The sequence below is a fragment of the Lonchura striata genome, chromosome 3, assembly GCF_050655825.1.
Source record: "Lonchura striata isolate lonStrDom1 chromosome 3, ASM5065582v1, whole genome shotgun sequence".
NCBI classification, from domain to species: Eukaryota; Metazoa; Chordata; class Aves; order Passeriformes; family Estrildidae; genus Lonchura; species Lonchura striata.
In genome coordinates, this window is record NC_140705.1 from 36,086,166 (window position 1) to 36,103,238 (window position 17,073).

A 17,073-nucleotide genomic window follows, 5' to 3' on the forward strand; every position below is an offset into this window, starting at 1 on the left:
TTGTTGGTATAAACTCTAAACATTCCACCTCTCCTAACTACAGCAAAAGCACTTTTAAAAAGTAAAAATAAAAATCTAAATGTCAAATAAACACAGAGAACAAAGTAAGTCACGTGTCAGTTCACAGATTTGACTGAAAACTTTTAAAAGGATCCTAGACCATTTAATCTTCCAGCAGAGATTACCTTTTCTCTAATCCCTCTAGGACAAGCTGTCATTTTAAAACCAGATAATAGTCTAAGAACTGACAAGTCATTGACATGCAGTGTGCTAACATTTGCAAAAGGTTGTTCATTTGACCTGTATCATTGTTTAACCTTTAGCCCTTTTGTTCCATTGAAAGTGATGGGCACAATTCTCCATGGGACCACAGACTACACAGAAAGGAACCTTTTTCCTACTCCTGCTAGACAGAATTTTCAGTAGAAAATGGGTTTTAGTCATGACATCCAGACTGAGATTGTCCACACAAAAATGCCTTGCAAGAGAACTGTGAATTGGTTTAAGCAAGGAAAGCCAAGAGTTGGACAACTTCCAAGGATATATTTCTATGTACCTGTACTTCCTGCTCAATATAATGAAAATAAAGTCTTGCTGAAAAGCCTAATATTCCTGTAAATACAAGGCCATGGTTCAAAGCCTAAGAGTACCAAGTATTTAAAGAACTAACTTAAAACTCAGCTTCATTGACTGCTGCAATCCTTTCACAATGGGTGGGAGAATTTATCATCTCCTTGAAATCTGATGCAAATCCATAAATGCAAAGAAAACAAGCTATGCAACAAAAGTGACCAATCATGCAAGTGTAATGACAAACACCAAAAATTCAACTTTGTTCAAAAATGTCTAAGAGAACATGGAAGTTACATTAAAAGGAAGTTCCTAGCTAACACTAAAATACTAATCTGTGTTTAATTGATTATAGATGAAAAAAACTTTAGTGATATTGCTTTCTTCATCAATATCAGAGTTCAAGAAGGCAATATTTTTAGAGACTGAGAATACACAACTTCGACTTGCTGCTCCCCAGTGACTGTTTGTTTCTTTTGTCTTACCACTAAAACTCAGTCTTACAAAAAATAAAAGTCCATTCAAACATCTTAAAATAATACTGAAGGCAGTATTATAAAGCACTTATTTCCAAAATCCAAAACTAAATCTCAAGACACACAAATGCTGCCATACTTTATAATTGCACTTTAAAAGTGCATTTCATTTCACAGTAAATTGATTTCCAGATTAAAAAAAAAAAAAAAATCAGTCAGTACCTAACTCTGGTATTAAAGTTCCAAATCCATAACTCAAAGAACATTTTCATTAGTGGATGTATTATATAACACAGCACAAAGTTTACTGCTGTTTCAAGTAATTACTTCCACTTTTTCACTGAAAATAACTAAGTCTACATGGAAAACACTCATTTTTTCTGGTATAATTAAACGTTTTACCCACTTTTTCTGCTATTAACTATAGCAATGAAGCTCCTGGCCTTTTGAGTAATCTTCCTACAGTCCACACAATCTAACACACATTTACTGATACACTATTTTTAATAAAAAGAATGGAATGGAATGGAATGGAATGGAATGGAATGGAATGGAATGGAATGGAATGGAATGGAATGGAATGGAATGGAATGGAATGGAATGGAATGGAATGTCTTAACTCAGATCATAGAAAGGAATGATGGGGGGAGGCTGTGAAAAAGAGGTCTAGAGCATTCTCTTGTGAAGTTCAAACTGCATCCTGAGAACATGTTTCAAAAATTAAAGCTTCTCAAAACAAAAATCGGATGTGATGAAGTACACTTGATTCTTTTCTTGATCCAAAGCAAACCCCTGCTACACTGAATAAAAAATGCCTAAAGTTTTGATGAAACCATTCTGACAAGGTATGTTGATTTTCAGTCTTGAATATGCTGGTGAAATTAGAGAGTCATCTTATCTGTGTCCAAGGACTGCTACCTTAATCTTTGAAAACAACAAGCTTTGGGGGTGACTTAAGAAGTCACATCTTCTCTCAGTGAAACACACTCGGAAGAAAGTAGGGAAGAAACCCAGGCTTAAAAATATCACAGCTTTTCTGAGACTACTCAAGGATCTTTAAGGATCTTGTCGTGGTTTTTCCCCAGCCAGCAACTAAGCACCACAAAGCTGCTCATTACAGTCAAGAAAGGAAGGATCCTGTTAGACCCTTTCTAAAGATGAAAGGATCCAACTCTTCTTGGGAAAGAAAAAACGTCTAATTGAACATAAGGAGATCTACCTAAGCAGGTCCCACTTGTCATCCTTTAGGATCCATTCAGCAGCACCTATCTCTGGAGGGAGATTTATGGATATAAACAGACTTAGAGGATAGAAGTAATTCCTTATTTTCCTGCAGATCTTGCTTTTCCTGCACATAGAGCTAGCAAACTCTCTCAAGACATTTATCATTGAAGCAAGAGGAAGTCTGCTCGCTTTTTCAGCTATACTGATGAGTTATTCATCACTATATTTCTTGCTATAGTTGCAGAGATGACTAAACAAAAATAGGATAAAGATTCTTTGGGCAAAACAATACTATTTTTAAGTAGTCTTTTTTCAGAATAGGACAATGCTTCAATAGACTGGACTATTGCTTATAGTGTATTCTGACCATACATAATGAAAAATTCACAAAGTTATAATGAGTATGAAAATGCAAGCCTTTCTTCATTACCCTAAGGAAGTGTTACAGGAATCATACTCATCAAGTTCACAGAAGTAATGAAATTAAAAAGGTATTTTGAGGTAATTAAGAGCAACAATAATTCTTAGTTTATATATTGATCTTTTGAGAATATATTTTTATGAATACTATTCTTTTGAGCAGATATAGATTTGAAATCTATTTTGAACCAATAATTATTTCTCTTAAGTGTTTACCAATATTGCCTTAGATACACCTCCACATCAATACTGGTACTACTACCTAAACCTCCTTACAGTTATCATAGGACACACAAACAATTCTGAAATACTGACATAAAACTTCTTGCTTATTGAAAATAATGACCAGATTTCAAGCCCTCCAAGAAGCTTCCTGTTGTAAGAGCAGTAAAAATAACATATTTCACTATGTAAGACTGAAATGATGACAAAAATACTCTATAATGTACATTGTACAAAAAGAAAAATGTGTAACCTAAACTCCAAAACGTAGAAGGCTTCAGAGTCTATCAACCAACCAAAAAAAAAAAAAAAAAAATCCAAGGAAAAAACACCAAAGAAGCCATACACCAACCCCAAATATCCCAATAAATTAAAAGTGTATAGATATTCATATCTCAAAGATGCTTTTAAGATGGTGGCAATACATTAGGGTAAAAAAATTTTGACTGAACTTCATTTGAAACACAATCATTTCAAATGCAGATTGCAATGTTCTTAAAGTTTTACCTGGTACTTCATATTTATTGATAGCTTCAAAACTGTTTTCTAAAAGCCTGAAATAAGTAAGAAAACAACAAAACAAACAAACAAACAAAAAAACTCCTTTTCACAATTTCCCAAGCTGCTGGTTGCTCCACAACAATTGCTGAACATTTGGTTGGCAGAGGACCTCATGGAAGACACAACAAAAATGTTGAGGGAAAACCTATGTCTACCACTGCTATACAGCCTCCAGTACCACAATATAAAACAACTGAAATCAATCTTACCTTTCTGGAAGTGTAGATGTCGAAAAATGGTTTGTTTCGAACACTGAATGGTTCTTGTGCTTTGTCAATGAGACCACTCTTCATCTTTTCATGTCGTGGAAATATAATCTCTTTCTCTATACATGCAAGTCGAACATTAAAATCACAGTCTCCAACAGGTTGTCCCTGCCAAGTAACAAAAAATCAGTATTAAAATCAAACACCAAATTATTTGAACAATCTAAGTTTTCCTAACACAATATTTAGAAAACTACAGATAAATAGAAGTATTATCAAGTCACTAAATTTTTCCCAAATGTGTGGTTTTCAAGCATTTTTTCTCAGGCTATAAGAGGTTTAACCAAATCAAAGTTCACAGAAAGCTAGAAACCTGTAATATGCATTCAACCATACACAAATTAAACACCTAAACAACCTTTAAAGTTAAGTAAAGTAATTGAAATACTCCCTAATTATGGCTTTTATATGGCAGCTATAATTCTCCATATAGCTTTTGTCTGAAGTAATTTAGATCATTTTGTTCACAATATTTTTAATGACAAAGCATCAAGATTTACACATTTAAGTGAACTCCTTGGTCCGAGTGCAGTATATTGATGCCTTTAAAGAAACATTAATTAATGTTCATTTTTTCTGTCATAGAAAAGAGAAAAAAAGGTGCAGCTGGAAAATGTGCCAATAAACAATGGCTACAAAACCCTGCAAGATATTGGATGGCTCAGTCACAAAAAGGCAACAAAACCCTTTGCTAAGCTTCAGCAGCATATCCTGACCTTTCAAGATGTGAAATAAACCAGCAGCTTTACATTGCTGTTTCTACATTTGGTGCATTGCACCAGCTCAGTATGAGGGTTCAAAATGTGCATTTGTCAGATTAGTATTGGCTTGTAATGGAGTTCATTATATTTTGAGCATTAGATAGAACAAAACTAGATATTACTAGAACAAAACAAGTAACTGTCAACTAATGAATTCTAAAGCTTGTTTCAATCGGAGGTGTCACTTTCACAGCAATGAGACACAAAACTCGTAGATTTGCATTGTTACAAGTGTGATTAAGCACTGAAAGTTATTTACATGAGATCATCCTTCATTTTGCCACTCTATTCACACAAGGAAATAATTTTCAAAACCCGTTCCTTTCATGGCCTACAGGGAATTAGCTCACAGAACCTTGGCCTGCAAACCAGAATTTTTCAAAAATCGAAAGCAACGAGCAAATGAAACTGGGACTCAAATCATCAGTGGCAGCAGTACAGTTGAGCAGAAGTACTGACTACCAGGTACCTCCTATACTAAAGGCAGCTTGAAGGAAAAAAGCACTGCTCCAGCTTGCATCAGAGAGGATCTTGAAGTGGTCAACTGGAAAAAAGGCCAAAAAATAAATGGCAAAATCACATTCTGATGAGGTATACAAAGGTGAGAGAGCAAGTAGTATCTGAACAGGTATCTCAATTAGGAGAAAAACAGAGTGCTAATTTCTAATAGCATTAATTTAATCAGTTCTTTCCAAAATCTTTGACATTTCATGCTCCCAAAGCTTGTCTTCTATTTCTTTGCTAGCATTAGAACCTACTAGACCCCTATCATAAGTCCTCAGTTGTTCATGACAACAGCTTTAAGAATGATGCAATGCTCCCATACAACATGTAACTCAAAACCACTTTCTTTTAGGACTCTGCTTGAGTCTACATAAGAGCAGGCAGCACAGGCACCATCACTCTTTGGGGAAGCACATCTTGTACAAAGCCTGTGGCAGATACCATGGGTGAAATATCTCCTAATCTCTGTTCACTGATCCATGCTCGTGAAGAAGAAAGCTTAGCTGGCTGTTAATGTTGCCTTCAGTGTAGTCCTCCTTTCGAACATGAAGGTGTTATCAGTAAAGAGCCATTCAAATGAATGGAAAATTAAGAGTATGGAAAAATCCAAGAGGCAGTGTAGTTCACTCTTTATTCATTTTTCACAGAATACAGATGCACAATCTACAGATTTTTAAGTGCCACAGACAAAATGTTGGATAAATCAATCAATCAATCTTTCCTTGCTTCTTGTTTCCTTCCTTTCCTTCTCGCCCTATGTATAGCATACTTGAACACTCATCTATACAGTGATTGAGCATATCATGGTTTGTACATGTAACTAAAACACAGAAAACACATCTCAACCCCTGTAACAACTGACTGAAGAACTGATTGAAGAATTCTTTTCTGGGAAATGTGTATATATTTCTTATATCTTCAAAGAACTCCATAATTCTGTAGTAGATTTCAGCAAGATCTAGTGCACATGCTCTCTTCCCTATAGTATCTCTTCCACTCAGTCACATTTTATTAGTAGGTCTGAAAGAGCAAATAAACTATTTAATATTTCATACATTTGAGCTTCCAATAAGCCAATAAGCAGTTACGTTATTTAGAAATCTTTTTTTACAATGACTCCTTCAAAAAATGGGTCTGTACAGTGATTTAAATTTATTTCCATCCAAAAACAGTTAAATTAAAATCTGAGACCACTTTATATGCACCATAAACCAGCTGAATCACTTTCTTTTCCTTAAAATATTCCTTTCACTTTTCTCACCTACTTGGAACTAATTATTTCCTGCAGCTCTGCCAATCATATATTTCTATTTTAAAGCTTGTTAAGTAGAAGGGTATATTACAGCTAGGTTCCATCAAATAAAGGTCAAAGCTAGGTTGACATAAGATCATATGAGAAAGGAAAACACAGACAATGCTGCCAAGCTACTTCTTCATCAGATTAGTAAACTTAGAAGTCAAAGAGTGTTTCAGTCTTACAAAAGCACAGGACATTAGCAGTAAGAAAATTAGCACATAATTGAATTTAACTAAAGGACATACTAAATAAAAGCAATATTGTAGGAGACTGGCTCATTCTTTGTTATCAGACATTTCTTATAATTACAAAAAATGTTGCTAATATACAACACATTTATCCCAGACATAGACCAAATCTTGAAGTGATAAAATTCTTAACTTTTAGCAAATAAGTAGGAGGGTAACACAGGCTGCAATAAATAATTCAGAGACCTTGACAAAACCAGGAAGATATTATTTAGTGTATAAAGCACTCATTTAATAATTGTCAAAATCCAAGACATTGATGCATATATAATCTAAACCCAGGCATTAAGTAATAGCATATTTTAGGCAATATAGATGTTTTATTGACTTAAGCATTCAGATAATTAAGACCTTATTCCAATATGTAGGCTTTTACTTGTCTGAGAAGAATAAGGGCCACTACTGCTTGACAGCATAATTACTGAAGTACATTAAATGATAATTCCTGTTCTAAACATTTTTGACCTAAAATAAGTGTGTTAGGAAAGGGTAAAACAAAATTAGCAAGCAGCATGTATTTCCTATGATAGAAAGTTACACTTCCCTCTCACTGTAAATAAAATGTAACCTCTAAAGCAAAATATCTTTAGACAAGCCTTAAGATAAGAGTCATTTGTTGAATCAACACCTCTTCCTCAAGCAGCTGAGCTTTCTTCACCTGTTGAAACTCTATGCATTGCACTAAGGTCACAGTATGGAGTGGGCTTGCAAAATATTGTTTTGATGTTAAAACATCCTCCACAAAACTTCAAAACGTAAGATGAAATTTCTACTAAACTTTGAAATACACCCAGGACTCAACATTTCTAAATTTAAACTCCGGTTATTTCAAATTAACTTCTCAACAGAAATCATACATAACAAGTCACATAAAAATCACAAAAAGAAATGGGTTTAAAAACATTGAAACATGTAGTCCTTTACCTACATAGAAACAGTGAACACACCATGGTACACAGAAACCAAATTCCATAAAAGTATTTCATCTTTTATTTTGGTGTTTATGTGCTTTTTTTCTGCAATGCAGCTATAGTAAAAAGAAAAATGATGCCTAGGCCTCTGCACACAGCTGATAACCAGCATGGTTCAGGAAAAACTGAGAATATTTATTCTTTTCTTCCATGAGATATGGCTGAAGTACCCACCAGCAAAGCATGCTCCATTTGCTTATTCAGGGCAGTACCTGAAGCATGAATAATGCAGCACACACACACAGGTAGACGTCCATGCACGTCTTCACTTACTGAGCCAGAGTAGAACATATGTCACAACTGTCTTAGCTTTCATGATTTTGAGAGAAGAATAAAGAATAAGCTCAGCCTGATATTCTACCCCATGTTTAACGCTATTATTGACAATTCAAGGCACACATAGCTGACATCTGTATTCCCAATGAAAGCCCATTATTAGTTTTCCCAACTTCTGAAGATCACGCAGTCTAATATTTTTAGTTTTATATTAATGATCTGGCATATACTTCTTCTGACCATGGTTTTATAGATGCTTTTTTTGTACACATAAACAAACAATCTAAAACTGCTGTTTGTGTTTCCAAATAAGATTATTACTATATTCAATACCTAAAAGGCTTTTTTCATTTCCTATGAGGTTTTCTTTTTGAAGCAGAGAAGTAAAGTATTAGAGAAATGAAAAATTTTATAGAATTATATCCCTTAAGTTCTTTATTCCTAAAAGGCAAAAGGCATGACAATCAATAGAATCTAAAAATTCATTTAAAAGTTTTGGCAGTTATCTAACTTTAAAATGTTAGAAGTCTTCTACCTTTATTCACTCAAATATTCAAAACATGTATGATAAGGGCAAAGAATTCAGCAGTTTCAAAAGGTTTCTAAAGTTTATCTTAGCATCAATGAGGTACAACATGTGAAATACTGTTTCAATTGTAATAATACAACCAGTGTGCTGCAGGAACATGATTATAATTTATAAGTTGTTGTTTTGTACAATGGAATATTGCTCTGATTTACCACAGAACAAAAATGGTTTGAAGAATCTGACCTATTAAAAATATTGCTTGAGACATATATTAAATTACTGGTATTTCCTTAAAAAATAATCATTGAAAATAAATTTAAAAATGTGCAAAGAAAAGAAGTTAGTAGCCAATGGATAACACCAAGGTCTAACAGAACATAAAAATATAGCTCCACGGGGGTTTTTTATAAGTAAACATAACTTGAACAAAACAGCAGGACTGTCAAAACTGTGACTAAACAGATATGACCAAAACAGAAAAAGTAGATTGTAGATTGTACTACAAATATTGCTCTCTCCCTTAATCTTCTCGGATTGCTTGAAATTTTAAATAAATTCACAATAAAAACCATAAAACTCTGTAATTGCAACTGGATGATAAATTTACACCATCAGTATAAAGGTAACATAAAAAAAGCAGAATATTTACAATCAGTTGAAGTGACTGAATTATGATTCTCATCACCAATACTGGGCAATTAAGAAGCAGAATTATGGAAATAGGCATCTAGCACCAATGAAGAGCTAAGCCCTCCCTTTTGAAAACAAAGCTCCAGTTAGACACTGAGAGCTTAGTAGTTGCTATATTCAGAGAACAGACAACTCGATCAAATTCATTGATTTCATGTACAGTGACTTAATTTAGAAATTCTTCTGAGCCCCCAAAACCAGAGCTCAATAAGGAGATTTTACTAGGACATAAATGATTAAAACGAAAAGGAATCCTGCTCCATCTAGACTGGTTGCCTCCCCTCAGGTAATTTGAGTAGATGAACTTCCCACTTCAATTACAGAAGGAAAAGTCATAGTTCTAAAAAACCCTAATTATAAAACAGATGTGTCATTATCACCATGGGATATTTACACACAAAAAGACTGCATATGGGAATATAAGTTTTAATAATTTATTTTACACTGAATTTAGGCTATCTTCAAAGTCAAACACAGGATTTTACTGCTTCCGTTTTTTCTAATTATTTTTCCTTGTGTTTGTGTTGTATGTAGTATGGAGGTATTCTTACCTTAATTGGACCACCTAGTACGTGTTGCAGTCAATATTTTCTCTTTCTACTTCTATCCTCACACTCTCTTCCTTTCTGTCAGCCATTCACAATGATTCTTCATAGGAATAGCTATTGCTGGGTTTTCTTACGGCTGTCTTTATGATAAAGAATTATCTCTCCAGTGAATTAAAGAACCGTGGGAAAATTCCTTCATCTTAAAAACATTATTCAAGCCATTTCAAGATTCTGGCACTAGTGTTTTTAGAATATAAATAATTTCATTGTATTTAAAATAAGACTGTCTAGTACAGTTTGTATGAAGTCTTATAAAAACTAGAAACAAAGGGGGGAAATAGTAGTAACAATCAGCACTTATTCACAACTATTCTCTTAGAAAAGGAACCATCTACGTTGCCTAAACCATGATAGAGCTAAAAATTAAGTATCAGTTCATAACACCTGAAGACTTGTAAATATCTATAATTTCAGTATACAATCTGTCTTTAGATATCTAGTTCATTTTGTACATGGTTAGCTTGTGAGTAAGAAACACTGAAAATGTAATACTTGTTTCAAGAGAAAGTGGAATTCTTCTTCATATTTATTTTAAATAAGATAAATATTCTAAAAAGGATGAAAATTCAGCATTCACATTCTCTCCTAGACCATAACAGTCAGTGAGGCTATTCAAACTTGCTGGAATCATAGCAAGGTGTGGGTTTGAAGGGACATTAGAGATCATCAAGTTTCATCCCCTGCCATGGGCAGGGACACCTTCCACTAGACCAAGTCACTCCAAGCCCCATCCAACCTTGAACACTTCTAGGGATGGGGTATCCACAACTTCTCTGGGCATCCTGCTCCAATGCCTCATGAAGCTCATGGTGAAAAATTTCTTCATACTGTCTTATCTAAACCTGCCCACTTCCAGTTTAAAGCCATTCCCTATTGTTCTATCACTAAGGCCCTTGTGAAAAGTCCCTCTCCAGATCTGTTCTATGCTCCCTTCAGGTACTGGAAGGCTGCAATAATAATAATCCAAATTCTCTCTTAGTTAGGCATGAAAAAGAAAATACTAGCGAGGTCTTGCTTTCAACCTTCATAAAACAATCCTGAAATATACAGTTATTATATTTGCTACATTCTTCTGATTAACATTGACTATTTATTTTTCTTTAGTCCTTTTCCCCTAGAAACAGGAAAAAGATGGGAAGAGACAGGAAGAAAGCCAAAAAAAAATGGAATATTGTTGCTAGATTAATTGTAAAAAATGAGTAATTGAAACTACGTTAGGGAAATAAGACATTGCTACATTGGAACACTCTCACTGCTTCCATATGACTTCTCCCCAATACTCTATTTTGCCTATAGATTTTTGTTTTGACAAGAAAAGTCCTATTTAAGACTTCACCGCTAGTACTTAGAAAACTGGACATGAAAGTGCAACTGGAAAACCTGCTTCACTGTAGAATTTTTTACACCTTCCACTTCAACTGTGATTACTGCCACATTTTTGAGAGATCTTAATATTTGCTTGAGACAGAAGCTGGGCTTAAGTCCACTCGGCAGTTCCTATGAGAGTGACTCACAAACTGTGAGATGAAGGAGACAGTTTTCCTATTTAATCATAAGTTTCCATAGCATAAGAAGAAAAAAAAAATACTGCAGAAAAAAAGAGAGGGGTTTTAAAGGTTTGAATCCTGAGAAGCAGAAAATTGTTTAGCAAAGATACTGAGAAAAGCTCTTTAAGGAAACCTCTGAAGAACAAAAAAATTGGGTTTGGACTTTATTCTCCAAATCGTATTTAAGGTTTAAAATATCTCAGCTATTTTCATTTATAACCCAACTTAAATTTTCAGGTGTGACTTTGTATTTTTTTTTTTTGCAAGTTTCATGGTTTGCTGGAAAAGTATCACATGAGGGTAAGCAAGTAAGAGTACACAAAGACAAACACTTGAAAAATATAAAGGATTTAGTATCATGTTAACTTCTAAAGCTACTCTTGGAGAACTACTTGTCCTGCGTCTCTCTCCCAGGAGAAACACTGTGTCTCTTCCTCTGACAATTAGTGATAATCAGCCATTCAAAAGTTTCTGGTGAGACATACTTCAACATGAATAAAATATAAGTATAAGAATACTTATATTTTGAGAATAAAACAGGCATGATAGAATTTAATTAAATCCCTTTTGCTTTTATATAATACTTTATTAAGCCATCTTTATTTTAGAAAATATGCCGGGGGGCACTGTGATCCATAGTGCCCCCTGGGCTGGGAAAAGGAGGTTAAAAGTAATAGATGTAAGGGAAAGAAAGAAATAAATGGGTTTTTTTTCTTCATACAATCTAACCAGCAAGTAAAACAGTCAAGCTTCAAGCTAATTACAACACTGGAAAATGCTCCCCAACAACAAGCAGCTTGTTAAATAAAAAAATAAGAGCACGAAAACAGCAAAGACATCCTGGTCAGCATGCACTAATTATCACTCTTCAACAACAATCTAAATTTTGCATGTGTCATAGCAAAGAAGATTTTTTTAAAAAAGGGATGCAAAAATGAACAGAAATGCTACTTTTCAGTTGCTGTGCACTTTACTGAAATACAAGGAATAACCATGAAGCAATAAGAAGATTTTCAAATTGCGGTGTTGAGATGTACAAGTCAGGTTTTTAATGATAGATAAAAGATGATCAGCAGGGAAGGGGAATAAGGCAAGAAAGACTTTTAAATGACAGTTAGCTATGATATGACAATCCTACTTCACAGACCCAAAAGCTTCTGCAGCATCACTCCTTTACTGTGTTGATTCTCCATCCTAAAATCCACCATTAGTTGCTCTTCCTATACTGTAATGCTGCCCTCCTGGAATTTCAGGATACTCAAATGCATTCCCAGGCTGCCCTTGCTCTCAATGAACAGCATCATAAAAACTGAAGGAGGAAGAAAAAGCAAACTTAATGCACCTCTTTCAGACTGAACAGGAGAAAGCAAAGTAAGATGGAACTGAGTGGATAGTCTGTATTTCATTTACCTGACAGCCCTGAGCCATGAAGCAATGAGGTGATATATATTGAGAACATAACACACAGCACGAGTTTGTTAGATAAGTTTTCACAAGAAATAATCTAAAGGGTGCAAGAGCAAACATACCCAGAGTGCCCTTACTTTCCAGAGTACTGTAAGAAACAAAAGCATTTTAAATCTGTATTTTCAGGTGATACCATTTGAAAAAAATTCAGAATTAAAATTAAGGGCAGAAGGGTGACTGGCAGCCAGGTGCATTTGTAACAGAAGAGATGCAATTAAACACTTGCATCTATGAATTGTGCCCTCAAAGCTTTCACAGTACAATCTTAAGGTTAATAGGCTAATAAGTGAGAGACAGCATGGACTATGAGCCTTACATTGCTTTAAAATTAGGTTTGTAACAGAAAAGTCAGACATGGTAATGTTTTACAGGGATTTAAAACAAACATTTTTCACACATTAATTCAATGAGCACATTGGCTGTGGACAGGATTTATGACCAGCATATCCGTTTACCATGACAAATTTTATCAATAGCAACAGCATTGCTATACATAACGACAACCAAAGAAATCTTGATCTTGACTTAATTCAATGCACAAAGTATTAGGAAATTTAATCAAAATTCTATCTCCTTTCTAAGCATTTAAATAATTATTATTTTTCAAGCATTCAGTTTATTCTTACCACTGCAATCTGGTCTCACAAAAACTTGGCTAGAGTTTAGAAATTTAAAGGCCAGGGTTAGAAAGGAAAAGGAAAGTTGTATTCATTTTCAGCATCTTTGCTAAGAATGCATTAATTAAATCCTACATCATGCCAGTGTTACTGTTTGTTACTTAACTAAGTAAAAAACCAGTTGCTTAAGTTTAGTGCCCATACATTTACAAGTAACTACTGAATATTATCAAAGGAAAAGCTTCTCAAAGCAAGGTTTTTCAGGAAGAGCTGTCTCCAAGATAACTGGAGAATGAAGGCACATTCTTTTGTGGACTGTTTCAGATGAAAAGGGATTTGGATTTGCCTGCATTTGCTTCTGGTGCTAATTATTCTACTGTCAGCTTCCTCTGTTATATTAGAATTATCTACCAAATTATCCACCAAATTTGAAATTGTAGCTATACAGCTGCAGTTACTATAATGAACTCAACTGTATACAGACACAAATCAAGAAAAGCAACATGCACTGCAGGGATTTCCCTCTGTACTCATTAAGACTAAACACCGTAAGGAGTGTTGGGTGCTATAGCCTTTTATGTTCAGAGGAATATGAAAAATCCATATTTCTTGTGTGTGGAGCACACAAAGGTCAACAGGCATGCTTATTTCACTAGGATACAGCTTTCTTTCTATTAATTTGATTTTAGCAGGTGAGATGAAGGCAGTGAGACAGCAATGTCATATTTTGAGGTGCTACTAATAACAATCAATGCCATGCTTCATCCTGAATAAAATTACAATAAAAAAATCTTTTTAAATCTGAAGAATCATTTGTTTTTCTTGACACAAACACCTCTTGCAACAATACGGGATGTGTTACAAGCTTTTAGAAACTAGATGTCACAGAAACAGTAAGTAAAATAAATAGTCAAAGAGTTCCATCAGTGTCTTTGAAGACAGACTTTTGCAGCAGCTATACACAATAGGCATCAGAATTCAATACAGAACTTACCACAGAAAGAGACAACCAAACCAATTGATATGTTTTGCTTAAGAACTCAAGTGTAGGTTTCTCCCAATCACTGAAATTCAATTTTTATGGTTTTCTTCCTCCTAAGACTTTTCTGTATGGACCTCTAGAGCCAAATATACACTATGTATGTCAATCAATCTATTCTCTTAGTTCCCTTTATTTCTTTCTAGAAAGCTGCTAGAGTTTATTCCCGACACACTACAGCAAAATCAAAAAGTAAGTAACAATAAGCCTCACTAAATACAACATGGATTAAAATCTGTAACAGGAAGGTGCTCATCCACTCACTTCCTCTGCATTATGGATGCAATATTTCAGAAGGAATATTCCGACAAAGCCAGAAAACTCTGCAATGTTTAGCTAGCAAAATAGGTCAAGCATTTGAGAATAAGCTCAGCTAAAAATATCTTAGTGCACAAGACCTGACCAAAAGATGAGGTTCACCTGAGCAAAGGTGTTTATCAATGGGGCTTGAATGTGCATTTCCCCAGTTGCAAAGCTTCATCTCCCAGAGCAGAGTAAGCTGAGTCCGGTGAAGGGTGAGACAGGGGACATGCTGCAAATCTTGTAACTAATGATGGACAGCAATACAGTAACTCCATTATTCACCTTCAAGACTCAACTGCTTTCCAGATCAAAACAAACTGCCAAATTCCAGAGCAATCTCTGTTTTGGGGAATTTTTGGGAGAGGGGGATTTGTTTGGGAGGCAGGAGGGAATGTTCTGGCTTTGAACAGGACTAGTTTGTCATATAATTATTTTATTTGAAGATCTGCTAAGAGAATGAACAAAAACCTAACTTATACAACTTAAATAGGAACTTACCCTTTCTTGCTATTCACAAGTTATATTACATTTACCTCTCATAGTGCTAAAATTCTGTTGATCATTTCTTGCCAAGCCAAACATCTTTGGGTGCCCATTTTTATAATTAAGCTTCTAAAATTAATCTAAAAACAGCTGTGCTTTTTAATCTTTATAGCAGGGCCACTGCTAATGACTTCTTGCAGCTAAAGCCCTGCTTATGCTCAAACTGATAACATTATCTCAATTTGTCCTTGACAAAAAAACTATTACACAGTAATTAGCTCCTCCTCTCATTCCCACAGCCCTTAAAAAACAAACAAAACCAAACACTGTTCAAAAGCAGAGTTTTCCTAAACATTGACAATCCTCTGGAAACCTACTGATCGTTTTTCCTGTTTGCCAAGTGGGATTCATCATGTTAAGTCTGGACCCTTCTCTACAAATGACGGCTTCCATCCCTTCCACCACCAAACAAAGCTTAACCAAAATAATGATGAGTTTTGAAAAGTGTTATTTTGCTAGTATATGCACATCCCAAACTGAATGACTGTACACTTCTAATATTACATGTTTGTTTCAAAGGAAACGTAACAGCTGTGAATGGCAGGTTAGACTCAAAAGGAGAGCAGAGACAAGGCAAGACATGAAGGTTAATAAACATGGAATCACAGGTGTAGCAGCAGGTAAGAAAATGTAGAAAAAAAAAAAAAAGAGAACCCATAAGTTGTCATAGAAGACTGTATTTTTCAGAAGAGTACATGGAAATCTTGCTACGGGAAAAGTCTTCATGGTAGGAGGGATCCAGGATACCAACACCTACTTTTCAGAAAAGGCTAGAGAAAGGACATCCAGATACAGAATTAAAATGTGTTAACAAAAAGCTTCTAGTCCTAATCTAACACGTCTTCCCCACAAACTACTCCTTTTAAAAGTAGCTGTCTTAAGTCACAGTATGACTGTGCTTCCAAGAATACCTAAGTAATTTCTGGTGACTGGTACCATGCCTACACTTGCAATTCCCACTTAACACTGAGTGACTGAGCTGAGTAGTACCTTACTCAAGACTGCAAGAGTCAACTGTAGTTGAGAAAAGCTGAAATGTCCTCTTGTTTACTAATATTGTTTTTGTCCTGTTAGGTGCACTGAAACAATAATTTTGTTTTTCCAGAAGCATTAACAGATACTAGTGTTTTCTCCATGGTCTATTTTGACTAAATTTAACACATTGTTGTGGTTTAACTACAGTAGGTGCTAAGCCTTCCGCAGCCATTCACTCCCCTGGAATAACACAGGGGGAAAGAATCAAAAAGGTATAAGTGAGGAAGCTCAGGGTTTGAGATAAAGACAGTTTCAAAGCTCTAGCAAAAGCTGCATATGCAAAAAAAAGCAAGGAAGTAATTCACCACTTCTCATAAGCAGGCAGGTGTTCAGCCATCCTCAGGGCCGAAGGACTCCATCACACATAATGATGACTTGGGAAGACAAATGCCACAAACATCCTTCTTCCCCCAGCTTTATATGCACAGTACAACATCTCATGGCAAAGAATGTCCCTTTGGTCAGTTGGAGTCAGCTATTCCAGCTGTGTCCCTTTCCCTGCTCCTCATCAACCCCAGGCTTACTCACTGGGGCAGTAGGGTGAAATAGGAAAGGGCTTGAAGCCAGGCAAGGGCTTGAGTGCTGCTCAGCAGTAGCAGAGAGCATCCCTGTGTTATCAGCACTAATCCATGCTGATTTGCAAATCTATACACAATACCATATGGGCTACTATGAGCAAAACAACTACAAAAAAACCTTTACTGTATTTCAAAGCTGGTTTCATAGAAAACAGGTTTCCCATTTCCAGTACTGTTTAACAGCTCTTTCTTGTGATCATGAAGATTTTATTTCTACACCCTATTCTTCTTTTCCACAGCTTCTGCAATGCATTTTCTTATTATACGTTTTCCCTACAGCCTGTGCCACCAGGAGACCCTGCTGTTGAGGACTTAACAGAG

The 17,073-nt window shown here is 35.2% G+C and overlaps 1 protein-coding gene across 6 annotated transcripts in view; it reads right to left on the reverse strand.

Moving 5' to 3' along the window:
* Window positions 1-17,073, reverse strand: part of RNGTT (RNA guanylyltransferase and 5'-phosphatase) — a 169,512-nt gene that overhangs the window by 102,198 nt on the left and 50,241 nt on the right. For all 6 annotated transcript variants that reach the window (XR_014954231.1, XR_002466815.4, XM_085576439.1 and 3 more), the window contains one exon: window positions 3,683-3,847. Coding sequence is in view for 4 of the 6 variants with exons in the window: in XM_085576439.1 (XP_085432565.1) it covers window positions 3,683-3,847 (165 nt within the window). In the remaining 2 variants the exon portion in view is untranslated. The remainder of the gene's footprint in view (window positions 1-3,682; window positions 3,848-17,073) is intronic.